Source organism: Syngnathus leptorhynchus, chromosome 3 (genome assembly GCF_054491065.1).
Source record: "Syngnathus leptorhynchus isolate UIUO chromosome 3, UIUO_Slep, whole genome shotgun sequence".
NCBI lineage: Eukaryota > Metazoa > Chordata > Actinopteri > Syngnathiformes > Syngnathidae > Syngnathus > Syngnathus leptorhynchus.
In genome coordinates, this window is record NC_141197.1 from 14543334 (window position 1) to 14570404 (window position 27071).

The following is a 27071-nucleotide window of genomic DNA, read 5'->3' on the forward strand; positions in this document are numbered from 1 at the left end:
GAATTATGAAGCCGGAAATTAATGTCATAACTCTTTTCAACTGCTCCCATTTTTTTTTTCAATTTGCATACGATTTAATACTTGACCTGATTTGTGTTAATATTTTTTATTTCATGTTGAGTGATAACACACATTTTGTCCCGTGTTTGTGCGCGGACATGATTGTGTGGAGTTTGACTTTGAAAAGTTCAACAGTATGACATCATGTCAAAGCATAACATACATATTGGAACAAATATGTATGAATTTAGTTTTAAATCTCTTCTGTCAAATATACATAATATGTGATATGTCTTGTCACCCGTGGTATCTTTGTGTGTTTTGACATGTGATGAAATTGACAATAAAGCAGACTTTGACTTTGATTATTATTATTATTTTAATAAACATTTATGTTAAATTGATTGTGAAGTGATTTTTTTCCCTAATGAAGTGGCCTGTGATTAGGTACACGTGAAAATGGCGGTGTACTAAATGGAGTGTTCGAGTGACGTCACAGATCAACCAGCCAATCAAAAAGTGGGGGGTTGTTTGGGTGTGGCACTTTTCACTTTCACTTAAACTTTTTCCCTAATGAAGTGATTAGGTACACCTGTGTCCGTGTGACGTCACAGATCAACCAGCTAATCAGAAAGTGGGGGGTTGTTTGGGTGTGGCACTTTTCACTTTCCGTTAAGCTTTGGCCATGATTTTTCCCTAATGAAGTGGCCTGTTATTAGGTACACCTGAAAATGGCGGTGTACCTAATGGAGTGTCCGTGTGACGTCACAGATCAACCAGCCAATCAAAAAGTGGGGGGTTGTTTGGGTGTGGCACTTTTCACTTTCTGTTAAGCTTTGGCCATTATTTTTCCCTAATGAAGTGGCCTGTTATTAGGTACACCTGAAAATGGCGGTGTACCTAATGGAGTGTCCGTGTGACGTCACAGATCAACCAGCCAATCAGAAAGTGGGGGTGAGGGTGGGTGTGGCACTTTTCACTTTCACTTAAACTTTTTCCCTAATGAAGTGATTAGGTACACCTGTGTCCGTGTGACGTCACAGATCAACCAGCCAATCAGAAAGTGGGGGGTTGTTTGGGTGTGGCACTTTTCACTTTCCGTTAAGCTTTGGCCATGATTTTTCCCTAATGAAGTGGCCTGTTATTAGGTACACCTGAAAATGGCGGTGTACCTAATGGAGTGTCCGTGTGACGTCACAGATCAACCAGCCAATCAGAAAGTGGGGGGTTGTTTGGGTGTGGCACTTTTCACTTTCACTTAAACTTTTTCCCTAATGAAGTGATTAGGTACACCTGTGTCCGTGTGACGTCACAGATCAACCAGCCAATCAGAAAGTGGGGGGTTGTTTGGGTGTGGCACTTTTCACTTTCCGTTAAGCTTTGGCCATGATTTTTCCCTAATGAAGTGGCCTGTTATTAGGTACACCTGAAAATGGCGGTGTACCTAATGGAGTGTCCGTGTGACGTCACAGATCAACCAGCCAATCAAAAAGTGGGGGGTTGTTTGGGTGTGGCACTTTTCACTTTCTGTTAAGCTTTGGCCATTATTTTTCCCGAATGAAGTGGCCTGTTATTAGGTACACCTGAAAATGGCGGTGTACCTAATGGAGTGTCCGTGTGACGTCACAGATCAACCAGCCAATCAGAAAGTGGGGGTGAGGGCGGGTGTGGCACTTTTCACTTTCACTTAAACTTTTTCCCTAATGAAGTGATTAGGTACACCTGTGTCCGTGTGACGTCACAGATCAACCAGCCAATCAGAAAGTGGGGGGTTGTTTGGGTGTGGCACTTTTCACTTTCCGTTAAGCTTTGGCCATGATTTTTCCCTAATGAAGTGGCCTGTTATTAGGTACACCTGAAAATGGCGGTGTACCTAATGGAGTGTCCGTGTGACGTCACAGATCAACCAGCCAATCAGAAAGTGGGGGGTTGTTCGGGTGTGGCACTTTTCACTTTCACTTAAACTTTTTCCCTAATGAAGTGATTAGGTACACCTGTGTCCGTGTGACGTCACAGATCAACCAGCCAATCAGAAAGTGGGGGGTTGTTTGGGTGTGGCACTTTTCACTTTCCGTTAAGCTTGGCTATTTTTCCCTAATGAAGTGGCCTGTTATTAGGTACACCTGAAAATGGCGGTGTACCTAATGGAGTGTCCGTGTGACGTCACAGATCAACCAGCCAATCAGAAAGTGGGGGGTTGTTTGGGTGTGGCACTTTTCACTTTCCGTTAAGCTTTGGCCATTATTTTTCCCTAATGAAGTGGCCTGTTATTAGGTACACCTGAAAATGGCGGTGTACCTAATGAAGTGTCCGTGTGACGTCACAGATCAACCAGCCAATCAGAAAGTGGGGGTGAGGGCGGGTGTGGCACTTTTCACTTTCATTTAAGCTTTGACCATGATTTTTCCCTAATGAAGTGGCCAGTGATTAGGTACACCTGAAAATGGCGGTATACCTAATGGAGTGTCCGAGTGACGTCACTGATCGAACAGCCAATCAGAAAGTGGGGGTGAGGGCGGGCGTGGCACGTTTCACTTTCCGTTAGCTTTGGCCATGATTTTTCCCTATTGAAGTGGCCTGTTTATTAGGTACACGTGAAAATGGCGGTGTACCTAATGGAGCGTCCAAGTGACGTCACAGATCAAACAGCCAATCAGAAGGTGGGGGTGAGCACGGTTGTGGCACTGTCATTTCAGCTTTGACCATGATTTTTGATTGATTTATAAAACAAAATCAACACTTTGGTATCTAGCGAAGGAGTTTGACAGCTTGTTACACACTTTTCGGTTTGTCTCTGTTTTTGGGTGGCAGTGACGCAGTCTGCGCGCTTTCCTTGCAAGGAACGCGCCTGCTTTTCCGCAACGCTGCAGATCCAAGGTCACAGTGAGACACAAAAGACAAATAATTTAGCACTTTTAACTGCTGATTAAAACGATTCAATTGTATCCGTTTAGGAACAAGCTGCACCCGGAAAGGGATTCACGTGTGCATTTACAGGCATGACGCATCCAAACGAAATGTACTGTGCCCCCTTCCTTCTGGTCATTTGAAAAAGTTTTTTTTTCTTTCTTGTTTCTTTTGCTGTTATCTGTTGAGAACACTCATTCAAATCGGATTGTTACTCTTTCAATCAAATTGCGATTCATTTGTTTGTATCCATGTGGGAATTCCAGGTATTTATCTTGTGCTATATGAATTGTTTATATCCTCGAGGCTCAAGTCAACATTTGTTTTCTCTTATCTTTGCACACTGTACAATATTTCCTACGGGAAGAGTCCAACCTCTTTGGCGTCCAGCCCATCAAATAAAAAATTAACACTAACAGTGTGATTAGATACAGTAATCCCTCGTTTATCGCAGATAATTGGTTCCAAAACCACCCCGCGATCAGTGAAATCCGTGAACTAGGGTCACCCCCTCATCTGTACATTCTTTTGTGTCAATAAATGTATATGAAACCATTTAGGTGCATGTTATTATTAGAACATTAAATAATAGTTTCAAACATGTAAATAACTTATTAATAGTATAAATAACACGGAAAATATTGTACTAATATTAAAAATTTAAATATTATACGTGTGCGTAACATATGTAGATGTGACGTTCTGTTGTAAACCTTGGTTAGACAGAGACTTCTAGTGGTTACCATAGCAGCGGTATGCGCATTTTGTAGATGTATATTTGAATTATTTTCTTTCTTCATGTGACATTTGTTAGTTTTTTGTGCTAAAAAAAAAATGTAGCTAAAGGATACATACTGTAAATATGAGTTTAGGACTCTTATTATAACAACTTTTTATAACAAGGTACAATACTGTAAAAATGTTTTCAGAAGTCTTTTAATATAACAACTTCTTTTATGACAAAGTACAACACTACAAATATGTTTTTAGAACTCTTATAACAATTTTTTTTGGGCTGGAAAAAACTCCACGATGCAGTGAAGCCACGATACACGAACCGCGACGCAGCGAGAGATCACTGTATTAAGCAAGTATGGGGGTAAAAAACTTCCAAATCAACATAACTATTTAAGATTCATTATTTAACTTTATTTGGAACAAAAAAATAACCATTTACACGTTAGAAACATTGATTGCTTTTCTTAACAGCAGTGTTTAAAGATATTAAAAATCAAACAGCTAAAATGTAAAAGTGAATAGATTCAAAGCCTCACAAGAGGCAAAGTGACACCTTTGTCTGGTACTTTTTAACAGGAGCCTCTGTGTCTTAAAGCAGCCGATCACTTTCAGGTTCAGAGCAAAACAAAATTGCCACTGATGCAGGCTTTGAACACCCCCACCCCCTAAAAAAAACCAAAACAAAACTGAGCAGCACTTTAAGTTGAGACATCTATTTTCAATCAAAGGTTCTTCCTGCGTGTTACGGGCTTGGTGAAAATATTGTCCATGATGCGTTTACGACGGAGGTTCATGCCGTACGACGTCCGGGCTGGCTCTTTCTTTGCTCTCTTCTGGGCTTGTGGGGCCGGATTGGCCGGGCTGGGAAGCGGCGAGATCAAATCCACTTCAACTAGAGGAAGCGGCTCTGCTGCAGATCTGGATTTTAAGGTGGTGTGTCGAGAAAGAAAAAAGGAAAAATTAAAGGATGCTAATGGGATGGGCATCCTTGAAATTTTAACAATGCTGTCTATTAGAGAAAATTAGACTGCACCTATGATATCCTAAAATATATCAAATTTAAAAAATGACAGAAAATGTACAGAATTTTTTTTTAACTTGTTAAAAAAAAAATTATGTTTGACTTCTGATTTAAAAAATGAGTACAAAATTGTTGACCAGAGTAAATTGACATAAATCTATAGTAGTCAAGGAATAAGTCCAAAGCATTTCTTACTTGGCTGTCCGTTTGGAACTTTTTCTGCTTTTGGAAACTGCTTTGGCCTTTCCCGTGTCGTCGTCATCTGAAATCAATTCTTTCTGAAAAGCATGAAACAACTGACGTCAAAATAGGTTCGTAATCTGACGACACTATCAATGGGCAAACCTTTGTCCTCTTAAGGGCCACATTTGAGTTTCAAAATGGATAGAAAGGCAAGGTCATCCACAGATTTTATTTGAAAATGGTAAATGCTGACCTTCGAAGCACCTCTTCTCGTATTGCGAGTGACGGCCACTTGAACATCTTCACTGGGGCCTGCAGACTCTGGAGACTCTGCTCTGCCGGCTGACAAAACACACAGACACACTCGTATGAGGACCAGAATGGTTCTGAACTATTGGTGGTGAGATTGACATAACTATCACCTTTTGTTCGCCTCCGTGAGGGCAAGTAGATAAATGAACGTTCTCCTGCGCGGTTCTCGTCCGTCGCAGAATCCACCATCAGGACATCTATGGATGAAGTCGTACTCCAGGTCCTCGAGATCTTTCCGACAGCTCCTCCTGGGAATAATAACAGTAGCCTATGTGAACATGTAGTGCACTAGGTCATGTTTTGAAAATGGCGTTTCACATCGTACCTTTCTGCTTCTCCTCTTCGTCCTGGAGCCTCTTGATGAGGGCGTCTGCTACCGCCGTTTCCGAATTCACTTCCAAAGGTGTAACCGGTAAGACCGTGTCTTCCTCCGGGTGGTCCCACAGTTTTCCTCTGGTTCTCCGCCGTTGGCTCTCGCGACCCGCTGCGCTGTTCACTTTGGGCTCGTGCAAGTCATGGCTGATGCTCGCCTCCTTTGTTGCACTCTGAAGGAGTTGGAGATGTCATTGATTGACCGGCAAAATATGACATCACAACCGATCGCCAATTTGGCACAACATGAAAAAATATCCACCAGTCCAGCCACTCGGATCTGCGTCACTTCTTAAATTTACAATTTGTAAATAAATCCACAGACCTGAATTTTCTTTGATATGATATCGTAGTGGTACTTGTGTTCATTTTGCAGCTGTAGACCTTGAGCTCCTGCACTAGTGTAAAGTCACATGAGAGGTGAACGCACGCATACCTGTGGAAAGACATTCAAAGTGTTGCGCCTGGACTGACGCGTGGCTCTCGAGGGGCTGAAGTTGGGCTGCGTTCCGTCCTCTTCCTCCTTTGATGGTTTGAGCCTGGTCTTTCTGGTGCTACGCGTGACCGTCGGTGGAAAAAGATCCACGTGTTCTTTGTCCTCCTCTGTTAGGACTTCCAGTGTTGTTGTTTGTAACACCTCACTACTGTCGAGGACTCTCCGACTGGACCCCCTCGGGGTGTCTGTCAGCGAGCTCGTGCGTTTGGCACGGGTGGAAGTCCTGGTGGCTGCTTTGGGAGCAATGTCATCTGGTTCCTCCTCTCTGGCATCCGGCTTCCTTCTAAGGGGAGTTTTTACAGGCGCAGCTTTTAGAGAAGCTCGTCGTCTAGAGGGAGAGGCGTTAGAGTATATATGTAAAGCTGATGTATCGTTAACATCCATCCCCTCCTCCTGATCCTGGGCCTTCTTTGGACTGTCCTCCTGGACTTGAGGAACTTTTCGAGAGCTTCTCCGAGGTGTATCGGCTCGAATTTTGGCTTCTTTCTTTCGAGCCGTTCGACTGGGTGAGGCGGCGACTGCTTGGTTGTTATCGCCAACCTCCGGTTCCTGGGAGACAGGAGTGATGAACGTAACCGTTCTCCTCGACCGTGTAGTCATTCGGGTGGGAGTGAACTGAAATGTCTTCTTCTGAGAAGTTGAGGTTTCTGAGACATGCTCTTCAGTTTCATTGATTGAAGTGAAACCTTTTTGAACCGCTTCATTACTTGTTTTGATCTCACTTGGACTCTCTTCCTTATTATCAAGATGTTGCTGTTGTTCCTCTGAAGAGCTCGTGGTCTCTGCATGGTTGACAGCCTCTTCCATCTCAGCAGGCTTGTTTTCTTCAGAGCCCTTCTGGGTCTCAGCAATTTCAGGTTCCTCTTGTTCTTCAGAGCCCTTCTGGGTCTCAGCAATTTCAGGTTCCTCTTGTTCTTCAGAGCCCTTCTGGGTCTCAGCAATTTCAGGTTCCTCTTGTTCTTCAGAGCCCTTCTGGGTCTCAGCAATTTCAGGTTCCTCTTGTTCTTCAGAGCCCTTCTGGGTCTCAGCAATTTCAGGTTCCTCTTGTTCTTCAGAGCCCTTCTGGGTCTCAGCAATTTCAGGTTCCTCTTGTTCTTCAGAGCCCTTCTGGGTCTCAGCAATTTCAGGTTCCTCTTGTTCTATCTCTACATAGGCATCATCTTGCACTATCGCATAATTCTCGCTTTCTCTGTCCTCCATAGTTTCTGCAGCGTCCTGCAGCGGGGTGGGCTCAGAGTCTGCTGGAACGTCTGGCTCAAGCTCTTTAGCAGCGAGATGTTCTTGAGGGTCTTCAACATTCAGTTCTGCCTCAGTGTAATTGTTCTGTGGCTCGACCTGCCTATGGATTTCGTTCTGTGGCTCAACCTGTCTATTGATTTCATTCTCATCTTCAAGTTCCATTTCGTTCCCATCATCTTCTGGTGTGACCACCTCAGACTCAAGCACATCAGGTGCCAGAAGGACAATATTTGGGTCTGTTGCAAGATCATCTGAGGCTACATCTGTAAGTTCCGGTGGCTGAGGACAATACTCGGTGGGCAAAACATCCGCCACCTTATCTCCGTCTTCATCCATGTCCAGCACTAACGAGAAAGCGGCATGAGTTTCACATTTCTGCTCGTCCGGTGCGACGGGTTGCTGCAGGTCAGGCAGTTGGAGTGGCACGCTGTCCATCTCCTCCTGTTGATCCTCCATGAGCTGGAGCGGAACCAGGAGAGTGGTGGAAGGTTTGAGCTCCATGTAGGACGACACTGGCCCCTCACTCTCAAGTGCCCCTGCCGCTTCCGTATCGGCGCCAAGTCTCACCATTAATACCTCTCCTTCCATTTCCTCTCCGACCATCTGGAAGCAAGAAAACAAACAGTACTTTTAAGCCCAACACTGACATTTATTTGATTTGGATTTTCACTTGCACAATACCTTCATCTCAACACCTGGTGGTAAAAGAGAAAACTGGGCAGCTTCCTGCTCCGAGAAAGTCGATAAGAACTCATTGTGTTCTTCATGACCAAATGCCGAGCTAGCTGGGAGGCCTCGTAGCGTCCCGTTACCGTGGACCTCCTGAATGATCTCCACTTCACTACCAGAGTCCTCCTCTTCTTCCTTCTCTTCCTCATCAGATTCCTCCTCATCCTCTTCATCCTCATCCCCCTCTTCAGACTCAGAGCTCGAAAGTTCTTCGCTATCATTCAAACTAACAACCGCTAAGAGACAAGGAAAAAAAAGCATGTGAGCATTTAAATGGGGCACAGGGAACCACGCATTTTCCTCACAATGGGAGTCTGTGCCCGTCGACTCGGAAGATGTCACTGAGGCGGTGGATTTTTGGTCGGAAAACGTGGGTGGAGCTTCGGCGCAAGCTTGCTCTTCCTCTTCTACCTCACTGAAATAAAGCAAGGGGGAGTTATTGTTTCATTTTAATAGCGTTTTTGATTTCTGACAGAAAATATGTCATTTGTAATCCACGAAGAAAATAAACAGCAAACTGGCGCTAGAATTAATAGAATTGATCATTCGGGTTATCATCCATCATAGTTCATATCAATGAAATTCTAGCTCCCATGCCTTGTATTGGTGATATGTAGAGGGTAAATCAAAACACATACCTGCTGGCTGTCTGTGATAAGGTATGAATTCCAGACCGAGTCAGAGGAGGAGACAGGCCACTACCAAACAAATGCCGTTCCACAAACTCAGTCAAATCTAAAGGATGAAAAATGGAGTGGTTATTATTTATTCATCAAAATAAAATAATCACACAAACATTCAGGTCACACCTGTTGTTTGCTCCAAATTCTCAGCTGGGTCATTGTCTCCACATGCTTGTGCATGCTCAGTGAAGGCTGGAGCTTCAGTGTCTCCAAATGCATTCATGCGCTGGATGAATTTCGTGGCGTCGCCATCTGCATATGAGTTCACATGCTGCGTGAACGTGACGGCTTGAGCGTGCTCTAAAATGGCGGTGGACTCGAGGACTTCTGACGGCGCTGTGTTGTTCTCTGCGATCTGAGAGTCTGTTTCTGGGGCAGTGTCAACCGGGTCACCTAGCAACAGAAACATGTGATGTCAAGTCACACAATGAATGAAAGAAGGCATTTGGAGTGTGCTTGATGTGATGAATCCAATAACTAATTACCTTGACGGGATAATTGTTCTTGGTCTACTTCAGCAAGTTCTTGTTTGCTCCCTGATTCAGTGTCAGTTTTTTTCTCCATTTCCCATTCAACTTCTTGTTCTTTGACAATAAGCTCAGCATTTTCTTGTTCGCTTCCCGACTCGTCGAGTTGGTTCCCCACTTCTACTTTGTTGTCATCCTCTTGCTCCGCAGCGATCTCTATAACATCTTCAAAAGTCTCTTGATCCTTGAGCTCCTTGTCTTCACTCTCAACATCATTTGATAGCTGCAGAGAAGCTGGCTCAGTATCTGGAATAAAATTCTGCTCTGGTTCTTTTTCACTGAAAAACTTGAGGTTCACAGTCACGACGTCATCTTTATCCGGGTCGATATGCTCATCCTCCTGATGTTCGTCTGCGTCATAGAACTCCAGAGTGGTGTCTGTCATCTGACTTGTGTCAAAGCTCAAGCTAAGTGGAGCTTGCTTGGAGTCCAATGGGTTGGTTAATTTTCCAGCTTCTTGGACTGAGAATGATTCCTTTACAGTACAGCTCAGCTGCGGTGAGGGAATACCACCTTCGGGAGGCATGAACTTCACATGGGGCAACTCCGCTTCTTCATTGTCATCAAGTTGTGCAGACCAGGTTTTGCGTGTGCGAGGCAAACTAGCTCTTTTGGTGAGTAGGCTAATCTCACTGTCTGCTGCCATCTAAAGAAGAAAATACAAAAGATACAATTGATCCCAATACAATACAAAACATAGTTTGTTGACATAGATGAGGTCAATAAAGAGCACTGGTCTTACGCCATTGGTCCAATGCGTGTCATTTTCCAATGCAGCAGATCCGGCGACTTGGGTAAAAGTGATCCTGCTGTCTTTGCTGCGAAGCGGAGGGGTGACTGAGCGCCCTGGTGATGCAGAAGGAGTGGCCATGGGAGTGGGCCTCTGGCTACTGCGGAGGATGGACTGAGGGGTGAAGTCTGAGAAGATGGCGCCAGAAGCAGCCAAGGCACGAGCACGCTGACGGGACACCAAGTGAAACGCATGTTAAAATTTGACAGAAAATGACCCAGATATGAGTTTGAAAGGTGACAAGGAATCAACAATTGGTTTCACCTTCACGATCTGTGGTGTTTGTAGCAAGCTGAATTCAGGGACCTTGGTGGTGCTTTTTTGAATGGCCCAAGAGGGTCTGTCAGGGCTGAGAAGAGGTCGAGGGGTGTGGCAGGAAGGATGAACCATAAAGTCCACCTGCCTATGTCAAATGTGAGATGAGGGAGGAGGAGTGTGAAGCAAATTTTGAATAGTGAACACAGAGTAAATTTTTTTACATTTGATTGAATCGTCTGATTTATGGAACAATGCTTTAGTCTGGCTTTTAAAGAAGTACCTTGACTTTCGTTTCGAGCTCATAGTTATTGGCGTTCCCAGGAATGGTTCCATTTGAGCTTGAGATGCAGGCTTAGGTGGTGGGCTCAGGAATCTGGAAGTTCTTGAACAGACAGGCACAATTTGACACGAGTAAGCTAATAATTGAAAATGCTTTATCTAGTTTGTTGTCAGCTTACCTCTTAGCAGGGGAAGACGGTGGGGTCTCTCCTTTGGCCAACCAAACCTCCTCAATCTTGTTCAAGACATTGTTGATGAAGCCCGCTCGAGACATCACTTTCTGATTAGCAGGACGCTTACTGATGGTTGAGAGTGGCTGTGGACGAGTCACTGCACCACAATGGAGAAAAGTAAGATATGCAAATGAAAAAATGTATGTGAAGGCTTTCTCTAATTTCATGCCCATGTTACCTTCTTTGTAGATGGTGCTGGGATGTTGATGATAGGGTTTGGGCCTCTCCATCGCCAGTTTCCTCTGAACTCTGGGTAGAACTTTACCGTACTGCTCCAATATAGAGTTGCGGGTTTCTGATCGCTCTTTAAGCTTTGGGTCTCGCTCATTCTAACAATAAAGCAACAAGAGCATATGGTTGTGAACTCATCTGTATACGTAAATGTACTCAAAGAGTTTGTGTGTCGTACCACGAGCTGCATTTTGAGGCTGTGGTTGAGTCGCAAGGCCGGTATGTAGTTAGCTTGCTGAAGGTAATGAACCATTAGTATTTCCCTGTTTTGGAGACCGCCTGTACCTTGTAGAAAATTTTCCAAAGCTTCCTAAGAACAAAACAAATAAATGATGGTCAACTAGACAGCTCAGTATCTTTACAAACCAGCTTTAACAGCTATTAAGATAAAAGTGACCTGCTCAGTGGGGCCAAGTGGCAGTTTGAGCAACTCTTTGATGAGGCCCAGTTCCTGACAGCTCTCGTACACAAAGCCAAGCAGCTCAGCCCTGTTGAGAAGATTGGAGTGTTGCCGTAGCAATGACAATGCCTCCGTGAGACACCTGGGAAGTGGGAGGGAAATTGGGAAGTTATTGAAGCTACACAAGCATGTTGGAAAGTAACAGCCGTACAAAATAAAAACTCAACTACTGCTGTATTGTTGGTCTGCTTACTTGTTGTGTAGCAGTACAGCCAGATAGAGTCTGGCCTGAGAGATGGAGGAAACCGGCGGCTTTGTGGCGTTAAAGTAGCGGAGTGCCATGGAATGTTGACCCTCACACATTAACGCTTGCAGGACACGCTCGTGCAGCCACTCAAATTGACACCGAGAAGTGTTCGGATTCAGCAGCACTTCAAACGAACGCTGATCAGAAGAGATAGGGAATAGGAATAGGAGAGGGGGGGAAAGTTAGCTTAAATTATAATAGTCATGTTGGCAGTTGATTTTTATTCATATTTATACACGCAGACCTGGTGGTCACGGTGGTCCAGCAGCCAAAGGCCTTGCACTAGATTGAGTAATCCAATAGGGACGTCAAAAGCTATGGGGTAAGACTCCACTGATGATCCCTCCTCATTGGGAAATGACCACATGACATCCAACAATAAGTAGATGACCTAAGAGCGAGTCAAGGCTAATCAGACATAGATCTATGATTTTGACATACTGATACAATGAACCAGAAAGGTATGGCCGACTTGTGTTTGTGAAGGATACAATTGCATGTTTGGCAGCCTCATCAACACTGTCCAGTAGATAAATATCCAGCAAAGCCTGCAGATGAGATATTCATAATCAACTGTTCATGAATGGTTTTGCATCACATACGTATGGTGTGTTTTTAAGATGTGCTACGCTTCAGCATACATGAAGGCTCGGTGGAGGGTATTGTCCTGTTCCACCTTCATCCCTTTTCCACAGATTGGACAAACATTCACCACATTGGCCAACCAAATTGTCAATCATCAGGCAGTCGGCACACCACTTCCCCCTGTGACAAAAGTATCACATCAATGGAATAAAGTTTGGGAGAGGGGGGGAAAAAAAATCAAATAAAAGAGCACTCACTTTGCCAAAGAGGTGAGCTCCTCCCTGCGAATAGAGTAATAGTTGCTAAAGACTGAGTGACTGAAGAAAGGCCTGGAGATCTGCATGGCATCAGCATCTATAGAGAAAACAAGTTATAAGCCGCACAGAGGAAACGCATAATGAAAATGTCTCTTCCCAAACATGATTACCTGATACTTCAGGCAGCAGGCCAGTGCGACAGAACCAGAGGACCACTTGAGCGTACTTGGAAATCAGACTAGAAGCCACATTCTTGTTGATGAGTCCCACGAGACCTGCACAAATCAATAAAGAGCCGCAACTATTAATTACAATCTACTTAACTGTAAATATGAAACCGAGGTGAAGATGATCGAACCTGAGTGGCATTCCTGTAATTCAGTAGTCATTGTGTACATCAAGATTTTTCTCATGCATGAGTGAATAACTATTAGCCAGAGTATAAACAGATTACGTTATAATTGGCATATTGACTCCAGTGGGTTGCATTCTGAAACCTCTGGCAGACTATGACTGAAAGCAATGTTTCAGCGTGTGGTGAAATGTGTGCACCACCTTTCTGCGTGAGCTCCTGAGCTTCAGTGAGCAGACAGCGGAAGATGGTGCCGAGGTTCTCCAGAAGTCTTTGATTGTGCTGCAGCAGCTGTATAGTCTGAGGATCCGTGAAGTTGGATGAGCTGTCGAACAGAGGTGCACCTTGGGCGCAAACACACAAGTGACAATTTATGGTACCTTAAAATTTTCATTCTTTTCAACATGGTGTTCTATTGCAAATGAGAATGTCCAGGAACATACAAATGCCATCCAGTTCCTCCTTGGTTTGGGTCACTTTATTCCAGGCCCAATCCAAGATATAGCGAAGGTTTAGTGCGGAGCCAGGTTGTTCTGATAGGACATAATTAAAAATAAGTATCAAAGTGGTGCCAAACAGAAAACAAATATCAAACTTTCTGGAGACGGCCTCTCACCCTCTGTAGTCCACTGCTTGATACAACCAGTGATCAGTCCCAAAGTGCTGGTTTCTACTGCAGTCGACAGGATGGCATCCAGCTGCTCTTCCTGTAAACAATTGATAAATGTTGCAGTGAAAAAATTTAGCTTCTGTAGAAGACAATAAAAACTGTTCAATGACTCAGTCATATACCAAAGGCCCATGGCTTGAAAGAATAAAGTTAGAAAACCGCGATAGAAAGCAAGAAACGCACAATTACATAACACATTACTTGGAAAAAAAAATAACGTGCACCTGAGAGAGACTGGAGGTGTGTGCATCAGCAAGACGAGATGATAGGAGGCCTGACATGAGGCAGCGCGAGTAGTTGCTGGAAATGACATCACTGGAACACGGAGCAGCTTTCTTCAAAAAGCTCAAGGTCTGAAAGTGGAGGAGGAATGCAATGGAAACATTCAGTATGCATTCAGTCAAGGTGTTCTTCAAAAAATAAATGGACAGACATTTGTTGTATGAGTAATATAACGAATGAGTCACAAACCTGTTTTTGATATCCAGAGCACATTGAATGAACAATTCCAGAGCTGAACAGACAAGTAGCATCTGTAAAAACAACAACAACAACAACAAAAAAGTTAAACTGACTGACATTATTATAATTTATTACAAAGAAAAGTATTAGACTGATTGAAAACCTGAGCCAAAACCAGCAAACAAAGTTTAAAAAATAAAAAAAATGAGAACATGTAAACAGATAACACATTTACCAAAGTTGTATGCGGTCGGGTTAAAGTACTGTTCTGGTGGGGGAAAAGTTAAAGGTAGGCCCCGACTGAGACTGTGATCATGCACAATCACATCTAGTAAGATCTTCTGAGCAGACATTTGTATCACTGGGTCCAAACACCAAACAGCCAGATAGGGGCAGTTCTGCAGCGATTCACCCATTCTGTAAACAAAAACAAACAAAGCAACTCAAGTCACTGTCCCAATGAGCTGATTACAATTAGCACTAACTGCGCAAATTATAGTCATTATCCTATGAGGTATTCAATATTGGTCATTTTTTTGCGATTTGAAAGCATTTACATTTTAAAAGACATTTTAGGAGGATAACATCAATCAAGTTTTGTTTATTCCCAATTAGAGGCACAGAGAGTTGATTCATCTTTTAAAACTGAAGTTGCCAACAATCCACACAAGCTCCACAGTACCTGAATGAATCCGGCATCTGTGCATGGTACCAACGGTTGATGTCAAAAACCCCAATGTAGGTCGATGGCGTTCCCTCTCCGTAGGCCTTGACTTGCCAACTAAAGATGGACACACTGGTGTCTGGAGATGCGACTGAAAGATGGAGGAAGGAGGTTGTCAACTTGTGTCAATAAAACACACCAAGTTAAAAGTATATGAAAAAAGAAAAAACAATGAGTACCAACTCCACACATCTTAATGTTCTAGTAATGGCAATGTACAAATACAAATATCTGTCAGTAATATCTGACCTTCATTAAGGCTGTCATTCCTGTCCGGGTGGGGTCGGAATTTCTCAATGGTCCGGCAGCTCAGCAGACGGGTGTTGGTGGTCTGGGCTCTGAGAGGAAAAGCCGCACCACTCAGCTCCTGACTGTAACGCTCCTCACAGTACTCTAGACCCTGAGCAGCATAATAACAGGTAAGGAGGCAGGCGGGGACGAGCACTTTTCTTGGACAGAAGTCGCAATGTTCCTCACACCTCATAGAGGATCCTCCCTGAAGCGAGACATTTCCGCTCACTGAAAGCCATCTGTAGCAGACGGAGGCTGACCGTATCGCCTTCTCTGTGTGGATATGAAGGAAGAGAGAGATGAGACTGAGTGGATCTAAAAACCCGCAGGAAGGATATTCTTCCAAATAAACACGGTTGGTCCACGTAATTGTGTTGTAAAACTTACTGATCTTGAGAAGACTGGACAGCCCAGAGGTAGCAGCAGTTCCTGGGGTCATTCTCCGGCTCCTGGAAGGTGAAGGCATGAACGGGCACTCTGCCACCATCCAACTGGGAGTGGTATCTAAAAATACAACAAGGGCATTTGTATACTTGCTTTTAGAATATATTTATACAATATTGCTCTGGAGTAGTGTCTTCCACAAGTAAGCATCTACTGTGCACTGATCGAGGCGCATGGATGTTAAAAACATTGCCCAGCCCTAATTTAACTATAGTTCAAATTTAAATGTGGCTGTGGCGAAAGAGCAAAGCGTAGAGTCTCTGTCACCGAAATGCATAAAGAAAACTAAGCTATGCTTGGCAACAGTTTCTTCTTTTTTGACAATACAGCCATGTTGTTTACGGTTGCATAAAAATATGCAGTACAGTGTAAACAAAAGAATCAAAATGTTTTCCCAACAAAGAACACCGGGGTTCAAAGTTATTCCATTGCATTGCAGTCGGTAGATGAGTGGCGTGGAGTTACCGAAGGTAATTGGCGCAGTCGGTTACACATTACTCTGTTAGCCCAAAGACTGAAATAGGCATCTTTTGAGAAATGGGAGAAAGTCTCACTCTTTTCTGAGAGACTTCAAGTTCCATAGTTGCAAGTAGCCATCAGAGAAGCCCACGGCCAGTTGGTTTGTTCTGGGGATGTACTGCAGGGCTGTAGCGGATACACCACTTGGCCCGTTGAGCTGGAGGGAAAGGTGTCTGCCCTCTCTGTGGCTCACTTCTCGGAGTCTGGGAATCTCTCTCGCAGTTTTGGTCACTACTTGTAAACCTGTGAAATCCAAGACCGGGACGACAGACTTAGAATGAGACACTCACTACACAGGGGGAACCTGCCTCATTCAATGTGGACGCAGCTCACCTGAAGCCTTCAGCTCGCTCTGGCAAAAAGACATGTCATCCAGACAGAGGTCTACAAGCAGAACATGGCCGATATCCGTTACTACAGCGGCGATGCCAAAGAACCAGCGAAGACTCTGGTGGAGGTGCTGGGTGGATGTGCTTGCCCCACCATAGCTCACTAAAGGCTCAATGGCTGTAATCTACAGTCGAGCAAAAAAATACAGGCAGAAAGTGTTTTTATGTAAAATGTGATTTGTAAGATTGAGGTTGTGATGTCATTTCACTAAATAGAGCAGAGGAAACTCACACTGCCTGGTATAACCACAGCCTTTGTCACTTTGGACAGTCCCAAGTCATACAGACACAGCACACTGCCTTCTGTTTCTTCCAAGCCCACTAGCAATCCAGACCTAATGTGAACAAGAACATTATTAGAATCAGATTTTTCCCACAGCAAATGTATCCATCAAAAATAAATGATCAGTGAGCTTGTTTCTGACTCATGACAACAAAGACACATACAAACAGCTGTGAATTTCTTTCCTTTGGGGTTAAAAAGTACAAATGGGAAGAACGCGACACTGTCATCGCTCTGACCTTTTCAGCCAGCTGAAGTCCCTCACAGTGAGGATACTGGGCGGGTGATCTTCTCCACCACGAAAGCGGTATGCAGACATACGTTCAGCTGTAAGTGCGTGGACAATCTCAAGATGGGGGCCGCTGGCGAGCCAAGCATGTCCTCCGCGGCCTTCATGAACCCAGAACACAACAAGTTTGTAGTCAGGTTTCTTTTAAGTAAGCATTGAGAAAAATCTAACTATATATCTGGATGACATGAAAGAAAGATTGGTCCTCCACCCACCTACGGTAAACCTTCCGTGAAGCACAGAGTCCTGAGTGATCTCATCCTCTCCCACTGCCTCGAGGGTCACCGCAGGGAAAGGCAGCAGGCTGCTGGTGACCTGGGCTGTCAGCTCATGCATGGCTCACTGCAAGAACAATGTACCTTAAAACATGGTATATTTATTTTTCTCCATTATATTAGTGGCATACAATGTTCCCCAAACATCTTCCTCTTAAAGTACCAAAATGAAACAGATTCCCCGCAAATTCAACCGTAATGCATTGTCATAACATCTAAATATACTGCCGATAAACTGTCTTCTTAGTTACTTGCTACCATGTGGTTTGTTAAAAAAAAAAAAAAAAAATCCCAGTTCCAAAGTACAAAAGACTCTTTGTAAAAGCAGTGGTGGCCCAGTTGTTCAAACTATTGGCAGTGTGATCAACAACAAATGATACGGACACATATGTTTATTTGTGTCAAGAGTAGCTTGTGGTCAAAACTGAATTTGTAAGTCATGTTCGACAGTCCAAAAACACATAAAAGAAGTGCAACAAAAAGATACACTTGCCTTCACTGTACCACCACAGTTACTACCTAAAAATGTGGAAAACTGCAGAGTCAACTTTGTACCCTCAATCTGTGTCCGTGTTATACAGAACAGTGGGGGGAAAAAAAGAGAGCAAAAACTATGCTGAAGCAAAAACTTTTACCAACTCCAATGGTATTTCATTTAGGTGTGGCAAATCCATTATAATCACAAGAAATGTATCTTAACATAAGATGTTTGTTGCGGAAGAAAAAATGCATACAAGACACGGAGACTATGGTTTACGAAAGTTCCATCCCAAATTTGGCAATGTCAAGCAAATTTTCGTGGCATGCTAAAGTATACCAGTAAAGTTATAACCATTAAAATATTTGGAAGAAAACCACTTCTAGGTCATGATCAGACAGATGAAAGGCAGTAATTCACCTTGGTAGTCTGAAAGCCAGTAATTCACGTTGGTATTTACCAATTAACAAATAAATGCGATGGAATACTGCACAGAAAGGACGTGCCCACAGCACTGCTGTGGGATATGAAGTATTTGTTTGACAATCACTGATGCAAAGTACAATATTAAACGGCGCCCCCTAACGGTCTTGTGGAAAATAACAAAATTGATTCAAGCGGACTCCCGCGCTCCAAGGCTGACAGTCGGGAGTAAACATTTATGAAGGAAGCATGACACACGTTCTAAACAACTATAAAACACACTTTTAGTCATCGTGACAGACTGATTTATTATCCAACTGAGGCAATTTCGATGATTAGACTTAGCTTCCCGAAATCTAGTCAAGCTTTTATAAAGACAACCTAACTGGCTCTTAAGCGTGCAAGCCTCGAAGTCAACGCACAAACAACTCCTAAATGAGGTCGCCGGACATGCAAAGTATGTGAAATGTTCCGTTACCTAAAATGCTCATCTGCGGCTAAGGCGGCGGAGCACCGATCAACATTAGTTAGCGCAGAGCGTGATGTAACCAAACAGCTGTTCTCTCCGTTGCTTTTTTTCACAGCGCCCCGTGGATGCATCACGCGAGGTAACATCACTTGTAACTTGTTTACACATCACGTCACAAGTCGCCTACATCCACTTTGGCTGAGTTATCAGGCTGCAAAGGTCACGGAATGATAGCGTGCAACTAAAACGATTAGGGGAAGAGAAAAAAAAAAATACTTGGGCGAGCTATCCAGATTCCGTGGTATGGTTAAATATTGAATGTTGTGTAAAATTGGCACATTTTCAACACTATTTGGGGGAATCACTGCCAGTGGTCATTGCAAACAGCCACGCTCGTCTTCTTGGTTGCTTATAAAACTAAGTGTTAAGGAAATGGCATGAACAAAATCCCAATTTTAAGCAGCTAAGCAGTAATTCGAAGTGTGGTCTGACAGGACTAGCATAGCATGTACCTTAGCTACTAGATGCATCGAAGTTCGGTTTTACTTAACGGGCAACAGATTGTTTTCCTTATTTGATTCTGTGTACCGGGTAAGAATAAGCAGATGAAAGAAGCTAGGTTCATTCGGCTAGCTTCTAGATAGCAGTGGAAAACGTGATGCAACGTGCCGCCAGCTAGCCGCTACAGCCGTTGTCATTACGTTACCTTGCCTCTTTAGGATTGCTTTAATCGGTAGGTCTCGTTATCCTTGGCTGTTGGGCGTCATAATCAGCACGGAACGAATGTTGCTCTTAAGTCGCTTGGCGCCTCTAATAGATGACAAGTCTAAAAAGCTTCGAAGGAACTTCAAGCTTCGGCATCATCTAGCGCCTTTTCTAGTGTGTCTATGTAGGAAAGGGAAAGCGTTAAGCAATTGTTCTTCGGCGGCCTGTTTACAGAACATAGACCCAGAGTTACTTATTGCCACCCCCTTTTGGTTGGCAGATGTATTACATGCCAAGGTTGTAGCACAATTATTCATTCGGATCAACTTTATACACTTTTTTCAGGAGTGCCCAACATTTTTTGCCCTTAAGGTCACATTTGATTTTTAACACTAAGATTGACCAGGTCATTTGTCGATGAGATTTAATTTTTTTTTTTTAAATAAATCAACTCTCTTCTCAAGTCCAGCATCAGTTGTGATTCTTGTTTTTAAACACTCCAACAAATCATACTCTATTGCATTATTGAGTTCATAATGTCAATAACATTATGATGATCATGCCAAATGTGTTTGATGCAGGATTTTCTCAATACTTTTATAGAGAAAGTTTCTTGGAATCTCTGAAGGAAGTACAATTCAAGTACAAGTGAAATTAAAATGTTCTTTTTATTTTGTGTTTTGTACAATGCTTTTACTGGAATGGTTAGAAGCTATTGCTGTAACACAAAGCAGTGATATCAAAATAATGATTAATGTACAAGCAGGCAATTAATTATAAAGTATTGAATAATTTCATTAAATAATTAGACGTGACATTCACATCTGTTGTGAGACGTATCACTTTCAGAAGATGTAACATGATTCATTGGAATGCTGAGTCACCCAATCTGATTGGGTTTGAACAAATTACTTTAAACTTTTTTTGTCTTTTTCCAATTTGTTGCTTTGTTTGTTGTATGAACTTAGATGTGGCACTTTAAAGCGTTATGTTTTCTTTTTTCTCTTTCTAGGTTTTAAATATGTTCAAAATAAAGATATCAATCAATACATTTGTGTTGAAATGATTTCTACAAATACATACGCAATTTCCAATCCACAAATATAGAAGAGTGCCTTCTGTGAGTATCTGACACTCAGTGTTCAGCTGCTAGGATTTTCTCATACTGAAGCGCTCAATCATCAAGTCATACTCTTGTATTTCCCTACAATGACAGAAGAAAACAAACAAATCATTCACAACATTTTCTTCCCTTAAAAAAATGGACCCAAGCTTTCTTTACCTACGACTTAAACCGCGTCCTTTGATGTACTTTTCTTCTGCCTTTTTTATAGAGATACTGTCCATTGCAGCAATGGCATATGTGATAGCCTACAAAACAAACGTGTATTTAAAAACATTGACATTTCTAATAGGCCCAGAGCAGTATGCCATACCTCAGGAAGAAGCACGTCCAAAACAAATGGAATGCGCTTCATGTTTTGGGCCACTATCTTCCCAGGAGCTATGGGCGCAGCCGTCTCGTAGAGCTCGCTCAGGTAACTGTACATCTTGTCCAACTGCGTTTTATCTTCCAGGTAAGTCTCCACTCCAAAATGGCTCCCGTTAGAGCTCTCAAAATAGCGGCGCCACCGCGACGGCGCCTGACCTCGAATCACAGCCTGAGGGAGCGCGGAAACAGTGTTCAAATGTTAGCTGACTTTGCAAAGTACTAATCACGGTTTTAAGTTAGCAAGATTGCACAAAACAATCATTTCAAAAAACATTCTGTCAGAAAGAGGGACAAAAAATATATGAAGAAACAAAAAAGAAAAACTGAAAAAAGGACAAACATAAATCAAGAAAAAAAAAAAAATATCAAGAAAAATGTAAACAAGAAAAAAAAAAAGCAATACAGCAATGATGCTAACAATGAACCACGATTTAACATTGGAAATAAAACAACAAAAGTGCATCAAATGTTTCAGGCCTTATCAAATCATACCAGCAGGCGTTCTTCCACCATGCGCCGCTTGGTGATAAAGTGCACAAGCCTTTCGTTGGCCCGGTTGTGTGCAGCTTGGGTCCGGTCTGGAAGCAACCTTTTGGCACACTTGTTGACCACCTCTTGCTTCTGCTCTTCACAATCTTTACTGGGATTCACACACTGGTCCTTTTCCTCTAACAGCAAATCACTCACAATGGTTTGTTGCTCTGAGGAGGCCCACGGGCGCTTTCTCCTCACGGGATAACCTGAACGAGGGTTAGACTTATCAGGACAATTCAATGGTGCAATGTGAATTTATCTAAGCGTGATTAAACTCACTCATGCCATGATTAAAGTATTCAAGGAAGGGGCCACAAAAGGAGCCACAAGCTAGAAAGAGCAAATAACAATTACAATCCTGCCAGAATGTCATCAAAGTAAATTCTGATAAGAATAAAAAGTATTCTGATAAGAATAGAAAATAAAAATACAAACACAATTACCGATGCGTATTCTGTAGTCTGCTATTAGCTCTAAGACCCAATGCATCAAAGCGGCATACTTTTCTTTGGCTTCAGCCTATGAGAGTCAGCATTAGAAATATTTGTCACCAGTGTAGATGTATATAAAAAAACAACAACTTTTGTTTAGTGTTGATCATCCTACCGCCAACTCATCAGCTCCTTCACAGTCAAAAGGCTTCAGGGATTTCAGAGGCACAATAATCCTTTAACATAGGTAATATTAGATTCTGACACATAAGCAGCAAGCAAAAGACAACTATTAAGAATAGCTAAATGCACACCCCCGTTTTTGTTGACTCATCTGATCATCAATGAAAATAATGCTGGCCTTTTTTGCCTTGTGATTTACATGTCTCACCTGCAAAGAGGGGAAAAACAGTCAGATAAATACTTTTACATAAATAGCCGCAAAGTGGTTTGTGCGGAATTTCGCGCACAGGGGTAGTTGCGGCCACCCAGATGCCAAAGTTGGGAGGAAACATGAGAAACAAAAGATCCATGCGTGTTTTTGCTCTCACCAGCGCAGGCCATGTAGGAAAGTGTCTAAATTTACACCACACAAACACTCCCTCTTTGACAGACTCTGGCCCTGGAATACATTCAGTTTTCAAAGTAAACAATAGAGTTTGTTTACAATCTATACTGACGGTCACACAAATCTTACTTGTCTGCATCAAGAAGCTTGGCAGCTCCTCTTCATCATCACTTTCCTCATCTTCCAGGACTGAAAGAGGCAGCAGTTCCTCATAGTCACCTAACTTGATGGACAGATCAGGCAACAGCACAGACTCATCTGATGCAGAAGACAGAAGCAGAGTAAAAGATAAAAGTTAGCACCAATTACCTTAAATAAAAAAAAAAAAACTCAACATCAATTACAAAGGAATTACACGAGGCCTAATTCTGTGAACAGCAATATAGCAACACAGAGCTGTATTACCTTCCTTTAGTTCAAATCTTGGTCTTGAGGGTTCAACTGATGAAGCAGTGATAGTCCCTTTTTTCAAATTCTTGGAACAGCGATGTTTCGGTGAAGACAAAGCGGCTTGCGTCATTGGTAGTTTTTTTCTAAGTTGTCTGGATTGGGTGGCCCCTATGCTTCTCTTCCTGCTCTGGGACCTCAACGTGTAGGGTGGTGACGCAACCTCTGATGTCTATGGCACAAGAGGTTTTCGGAAAAAGGTTCATGGTTTCCCAAAGCCCTTGATTCAGGTGTCACTTTTGTTTCTTTTTTTTTTTTTGCTCTTCAAGCAGTCATACTTTTAAGGGCACTTCATCATTGTTTATGTACATTGTATCATAATATTTAAACTCAAAAGAATGTATCATGAATACCTTCTCATTCCTGCCCTTTGCTTCGGAGACATTGTTGCAAACACTGGGCGGTCGCCTGGTGGACAAACTGTGCAAAGGCGTGGACGTCAATAAGGCTTCTGGTGTTTTTCTTGGGTGTCTCCTGCATCTTTTTGGGGTGGATTCACATTGTAAGGAACACGCAGTGAATTGATTTTCAGTGGAGGAATTACTGCTTGACACAGGACTCGTTTCTTCTGTGGCCAGGGAGGGATTATCACTAATGTTCCATTTTTGTCTTGAAGTCTTAGTTGGTTCCCCTTTGCATGTTTTCCTTGGTCGACCTGGAATATTACAACATGCTTAGTGTGGGATTCATTAAGAACCATGAAAAGCCGTATTAACAGATATCCATTTTAGTACGTACGAGTAGACTATGCCAAACGAAACACTAGTAGAACTTTACTGGTAAGACAGTTATTCAACTTTTTTTGTACATGGCCCTTTTGATATGAATAAAGTAAACAACAAGGACACAACAGAACTACCTCTCATTGTCGTTAAATCATGAAAAGACTTCACAGAAGTCTGGCGATATCCTCATCTGTTGAGGTAGAGTCCTTCCACATGTGGAACACAAACATACATACAGGTGGAATCATATTTACAGAACGAAGAAGGCAAATTTGCAATTCGGTTCAGTACAAATACAGCAAACTTGCCACTTACTACGACATTGGTTATTTACTATCATAGCTGACAAATAAGCACGTCACACGAGCAGCGTGATAACATTTTCCACGCGAACAAGCTTTGATATTCGTATTGCTATCTTAAATACAGCCATAGAATACGACGTGATCAAAAACTATCTTTCATGCCCCCACAACATGAGCAGCAAGCTAACATTTTCCACGCGAACATGCTTTAATATTTGTATTGCAATCATAAAATACAGACACAGAATACTATGTGATACAAACCTCTCCCCAACATGACAGGGAAGCCAAATACAAAATGCACGATGACGTGCCCAAACAAGCAATAGCAAGCAGTCTTCTGGTTCAGGAAGACGGCTCGTGGGTGTAACCTAATGGATTCTAATCGTTAGGGATGAATTTGCTTTAACGTTTGTGCAATAGTTTTTTATATATATTTTTTTCATTTTTAAAGCTATACTAACATTTTCTACGGGCGCGAAGGCGAATTCAAGTCACAGAAGCACCATTGCGGAAAGTGGCACTTTTGCAAATTCCCTTTATCGCCCCCTAACGTTCGGAGGGCATTGAGTCACATGACTCGACACATGACAGTTAACAGGCTTCATCGTCATCCGTCAATCATAATAATGCATAACTCAAAGACGATTTACAGTGGATACATTATTCATGCACTCACACATTCACAGCTGGTGGCAGCTGTTCCTTTATTACTGGCGTCATCTGCCATGTAGGCTATTTAATTAAATGATACATACGCAAACAATGCCTAAACATCGGATATTAATATTTTTGTAGTTCTTGAGCCTGTGCAGATATTATAGCTACTGTACTATATTTTGTTATTGTTGTGAAAAGTCATCCTCGTTTAAGACTGAACAAGTTTCTCTAAGGTGCAGTAACACAATCCAAACTGAAGAGAGCAGTGTTGAACCGTTATAATACACTACAGTATTCTCTGAGCTCAATTATCAATTATCAATTATTAAAGCAAAACGACTTGATACAGGTGCAGTAGAACTGCAGTACTCTAGGGCCAAAACTTTATTCAAAGGTTGATCGAAGGCAACTGGGCTCTTCTGATATATATTTGCGTGTTTTTCTTGTTTTCCAAAACATGTTTGAAAATTACTGGGAGAAATTATGCAAAATAAATGGACAGGTAGAATAATCACATGCACTTCCTTTGGAGGGCAGAAGGTGTTTAACTGACCATGTGTATCCATTTTTTGTGACTTTTTTTCAAATGTGAAATATATGGATCATTAGAACTTGGGAAGCGCATATTCAATATTAGAAAACGTGCTATCCCCAAGGTCGATGAAAGCATCGCATAGCAGAATTACCAAATTCATTAGAGCAGCGACGCTCCGCCTCCTCATCCAGATGTGCGGCGCACCGGCGTCTTGCCAGTGAGCGTCTGCCGTCTACAGAGCGCGGAGCTCCGTACAGTCAACAGGAGGCAACCGCTCCGAGTACCACCTGGATAAAAAAAAGCAAGCAAACCGCGGCGTTCACCCTCGACAGAATCCACGTCGTGACTTTTTATTCTTGCTTGGCAGTGGAGTGCGTCCTCAGTGGTGCGTGGTTGTACCTGATGAACCTGGTGCGTAAAAGGATGAGAGAAGCAGACCTGAGACAGATTCAATTACAGATCTTTTGATGGGTTCTCCAAAGGGAACTCACTGAAACTTTTTATTTTATTTATTTTTTTCAGACAAAATGTGGAATACAAGTGGTTTCCACCTTGGTGACGCAAAGTCGCCTTTACAGTAAGGAGCTCCAAGTGCACTTTGCAGGCGCGTGTTGTTAATTGAAATCGATCCCGCGGTTTTCATCCTCCTCTTCGCTCCTCTGCACACCTTCATTATGACTTCACTATCTGGTTCCAAGGAGAGATCCGTGGCCGGCCGGGGCAGAAAGTACACGGTAAGAAAACATCAGTTTAGTAATTTATTTAAAAAAAAAAATCCAGTTCACGTTAAGGCGTCCCACAGATCCAAAGCAATTTTGAAGAAGTAATTTCCTCTCAGTTCTCATTTTGGATTTTATTCAGTCCTAAAATGATTAAATACCGTATATGACTGCATGGGAGTGGTTAGCTGCACGTCTTTCTCACAATTCTGAGGTTTGGTTGCATGTTTTATCACTCACACTAATGAAAGACATATTTTTGTATAGGTGTAAATGTAAATTGTACTTATATCTATGATTTATATACTTATATTTATGATTTAATGTTCTGAACACAATTCTGCCCAAAACTCATTGAGCCAATTGACAGGAAATTCAGTGGCCATGTCTCAAGCATAAATGTGTTCAGGAATTAGGCATGTTGACTTGAAGCAGGGATTCAAGGCAAACTGGTTCTCAATCACAGGTCCATGGCCACGTACTGGACCATAGGCCATTTGATACCGAGCCACACCATTTTTTTTTATTTTTGGTAATTTAAGTCAACACTTCCGCCGCCATAGACTATTTTGTTTCTGACAATGAATATACATCAGCATCCAACCCCTGTGAGACGAATCGTTGCCAATTAGCAAAATATCTGTCCGATCCTGAAACCGTTCCTGGCAGAAAAAAACGTTCGGGACTTCTGTTCTAAAATGTCAATACGTGTCAAGGTGAGTGTGAATGTCTGTCTGTCTTGTGATTGACTGACGAATAGTCCAGAGTGTTTTTTTTTTTAATTTGCCCAAAGTCAGTCACTAGGATAGACTCCACCGGGAAGCGCAACAGGACATTGATGAATGGATGCTTCTCAATACATTTGTATTTTCTCCATACAACATATCTCTACCTTTGGTAACGCCGTTATTTGTTTCGTAATCGGCCAAATGGGGTGCATACATGCAGAATGTCTCCCACGGGACTCTCGAGCTCTATTAGTGTTGTCATTGACTGTCACATGCAGTGTCACCATCAAAGCTCTAAATTACTTTCAGCCCCCCCCACTAAATGAGAACCACACACAGTTATCAGTTGTACAGACACACACACGCGCACGTACACACACACGCGCGTGTCTAGCACCTAATAACAGTTACAAGATGTTACCCACCCCCCCTTCACTTGTGAGCATTCCCTCATGTCAGTCTTTTCAGCTCACTTATTATAGCTCTTATGAGAGATTTTAGGAGCCACCGTGCCACCACATCAACACCCCCGACTCTTTGTGGCTCATTTGATGTTCCCATTGGTTTGAGGAGTAGTCTCGGTTGAGTATTAATAACACACGTCCAT

The 27071-nt window shown here is 42.6% G+C and overlaps 3 protein-coding genes across 6 annotated transcripts in view; 1 reads left to right on the forward strand and 2 right to left on the reverse strand.

The window, feature by feature from the left end:
* Positions 1–3827: 3827 nt before the first annotated feature.
* ahctf1 (AT hook containing transcription factor 1) lies at positions 3828–19551 on the reverse strand. 2 transcript variants are annotated; one of them, XM_085907588.1, is made up of 40 exons: positions 19327–19551; positions 17186–17312; positions 16921–17071; positions 16631–16733; positions 16343–16523; positions 16045–16252; positions 15434–15550; positions 15235–15319; positions 15005–15155; positions 14714–14846; positions 14267–14448; positions 14041–14102; positions 13794–13922; positions 13516–13606; positions 13343–13432; positions 13103–13243; positions 12718–12822; positions 12548–12644; positions 12347–12470; positions 12197–12253; positions 11950–12096; positions 11652–11842; positions 11396–11540; positions 11177–11308; positions 10946–11096; positions 10714–10864; positions 10536–10637; positions 10262–10400; positions 9950–10165; positions 9166–9853; positions 8807–9073; positions 8636–8732; positions 8303–8412; positions 7950–8233; positions 5970–7871; positions 5487–5706; positions 5272–5409; positions 5103–5191; positions 4862–4944; positions 3828–4563 (listed from the first exon to the last, which is right to left on the reverse strand). In XM_085907588.1, exons 2-40 carry the CDS (start codon positions 17304–17306, stop codon positions 4368–4370), a joined length of 7776 nt encoding a protein of 2591 aa, XP_085763714.1. In that variant the 5' UTR covers positions 17307–17312; positions 19327–19551; the 3' UTR covers positions 3828–4367. The 2 variants fall into 2 exon arrangements, with proteins under 2 accessions (XP_085763714.1, XP_085763713.1); XM_085907587.1 differs by having other exon boundaries at positions 19322–19551.
* Positions 19552–19969: 418 nt separating this feature from the next.
* On the reverse strand, positions 19970–24345 carry LOC147059432 (PWWP domain-containing DNA repair factor 3A-like). Of its 3 annotated transcripts, XM_085908368.1 has the most exons (15): positions 24287–24312; positions 24087–24193; positions 23652–23723; positions 23146–23447; positions 22751–22964; positions 22475–22603; positions 22329–22399; positions 22092–22168; positions 21953–22013; positions 21790–21865; positions 21626–21676; positions 21305–21552; positions 20757–20981; positions 20603–20691; positions 19970–20524 (listed from the first exon to the last, which is right to left on the reverse strand). In XM_085908368.1, the coding sequence occupies exons 3-15, from the start codon at positions 23656–23658 to the stop codon at positions 20470–20472; spliced, it is 1605 nt and encodes a 534-aa protein (XP_085764494.1). In that variant the 5' UTR covers positions 23659–23723; positions 24087–24193; positions 24287–24312; the 3' UTR covers positions 19970–20469. The 3 variants fall into 3 exon arrangements, with proteins under 3 accessions (XP_085764494.1, XP_085764496.1, XP_085764495.1); XM_085908370.1 differs by having other exon boundaries at positions 20607–20691; positions 24087–24345; XM_085908369.1 differs by lacking the exon at positions 24087–24193 and having other exon boundaries at positions 24287–24305.
* Positions 24346–25318: 973 nt separating this feature from the next.
* The window catches only part of kif26ba (kinesin family member 26Ba), a 49829-nt gene continuing 48076 nt past the window's right edge, over positions 25319–27071 (forward strand). Inside the window, exon 1 of the mRNA XM_085908262.1 lies at positions 25319–25751. Within this exon, the coding sequence (XP_085764388.1) occupies positions 25692–25751 (60 nt within the window). The 5' untranslated portion in view covers positions 25319–25691. The remainder of the gene's footprint in view (positions 25752–27071) is intronic.

Excerpts from the sequence above, each read along its gene's own strand:
- ahctf1 (XM_085907588.1), bottom strand. The coding sequence starts at position 17,306 with ATGCATGAGCTGACAGCCCAGGTCACCAGCAGCCTGCTGCCTTTCCCT. Across the intron at positions 12,097-12,196 it reads AGGCTGCCAAACATGCAATT|GTCATCTACTTATTGTTGGA; the intron begins GTATCCTTCACA and ends ACTCGCTCTTAG. Across the intron at positions 7,872-7,949 it reads CACCAGGTGTTGAGATGAAG|ATGGTCGGAGAGGAAATGGA; the intron begins GTATTGTGCAAG and ends TCTTGCTTCCAG.
- LOC147059432 (XM_085908368.1), bottom strand. Across the intron at positions 22,400-22,474 it reads AAGCTTCTTGATGCAGACAA|GGCCAGAGTCTGTCAAAGAG; the intron begins GTAAGATTTGTG and ends AATGTATTCCAG. Across the intron at positions 21,553-21,625 it reads ATACTTTAATCATGGCATGA|GTTATCCCGTGAGGAGAAAG; the intron begins GTGAGTTTAATC and ends ACCCTCGTTCAG.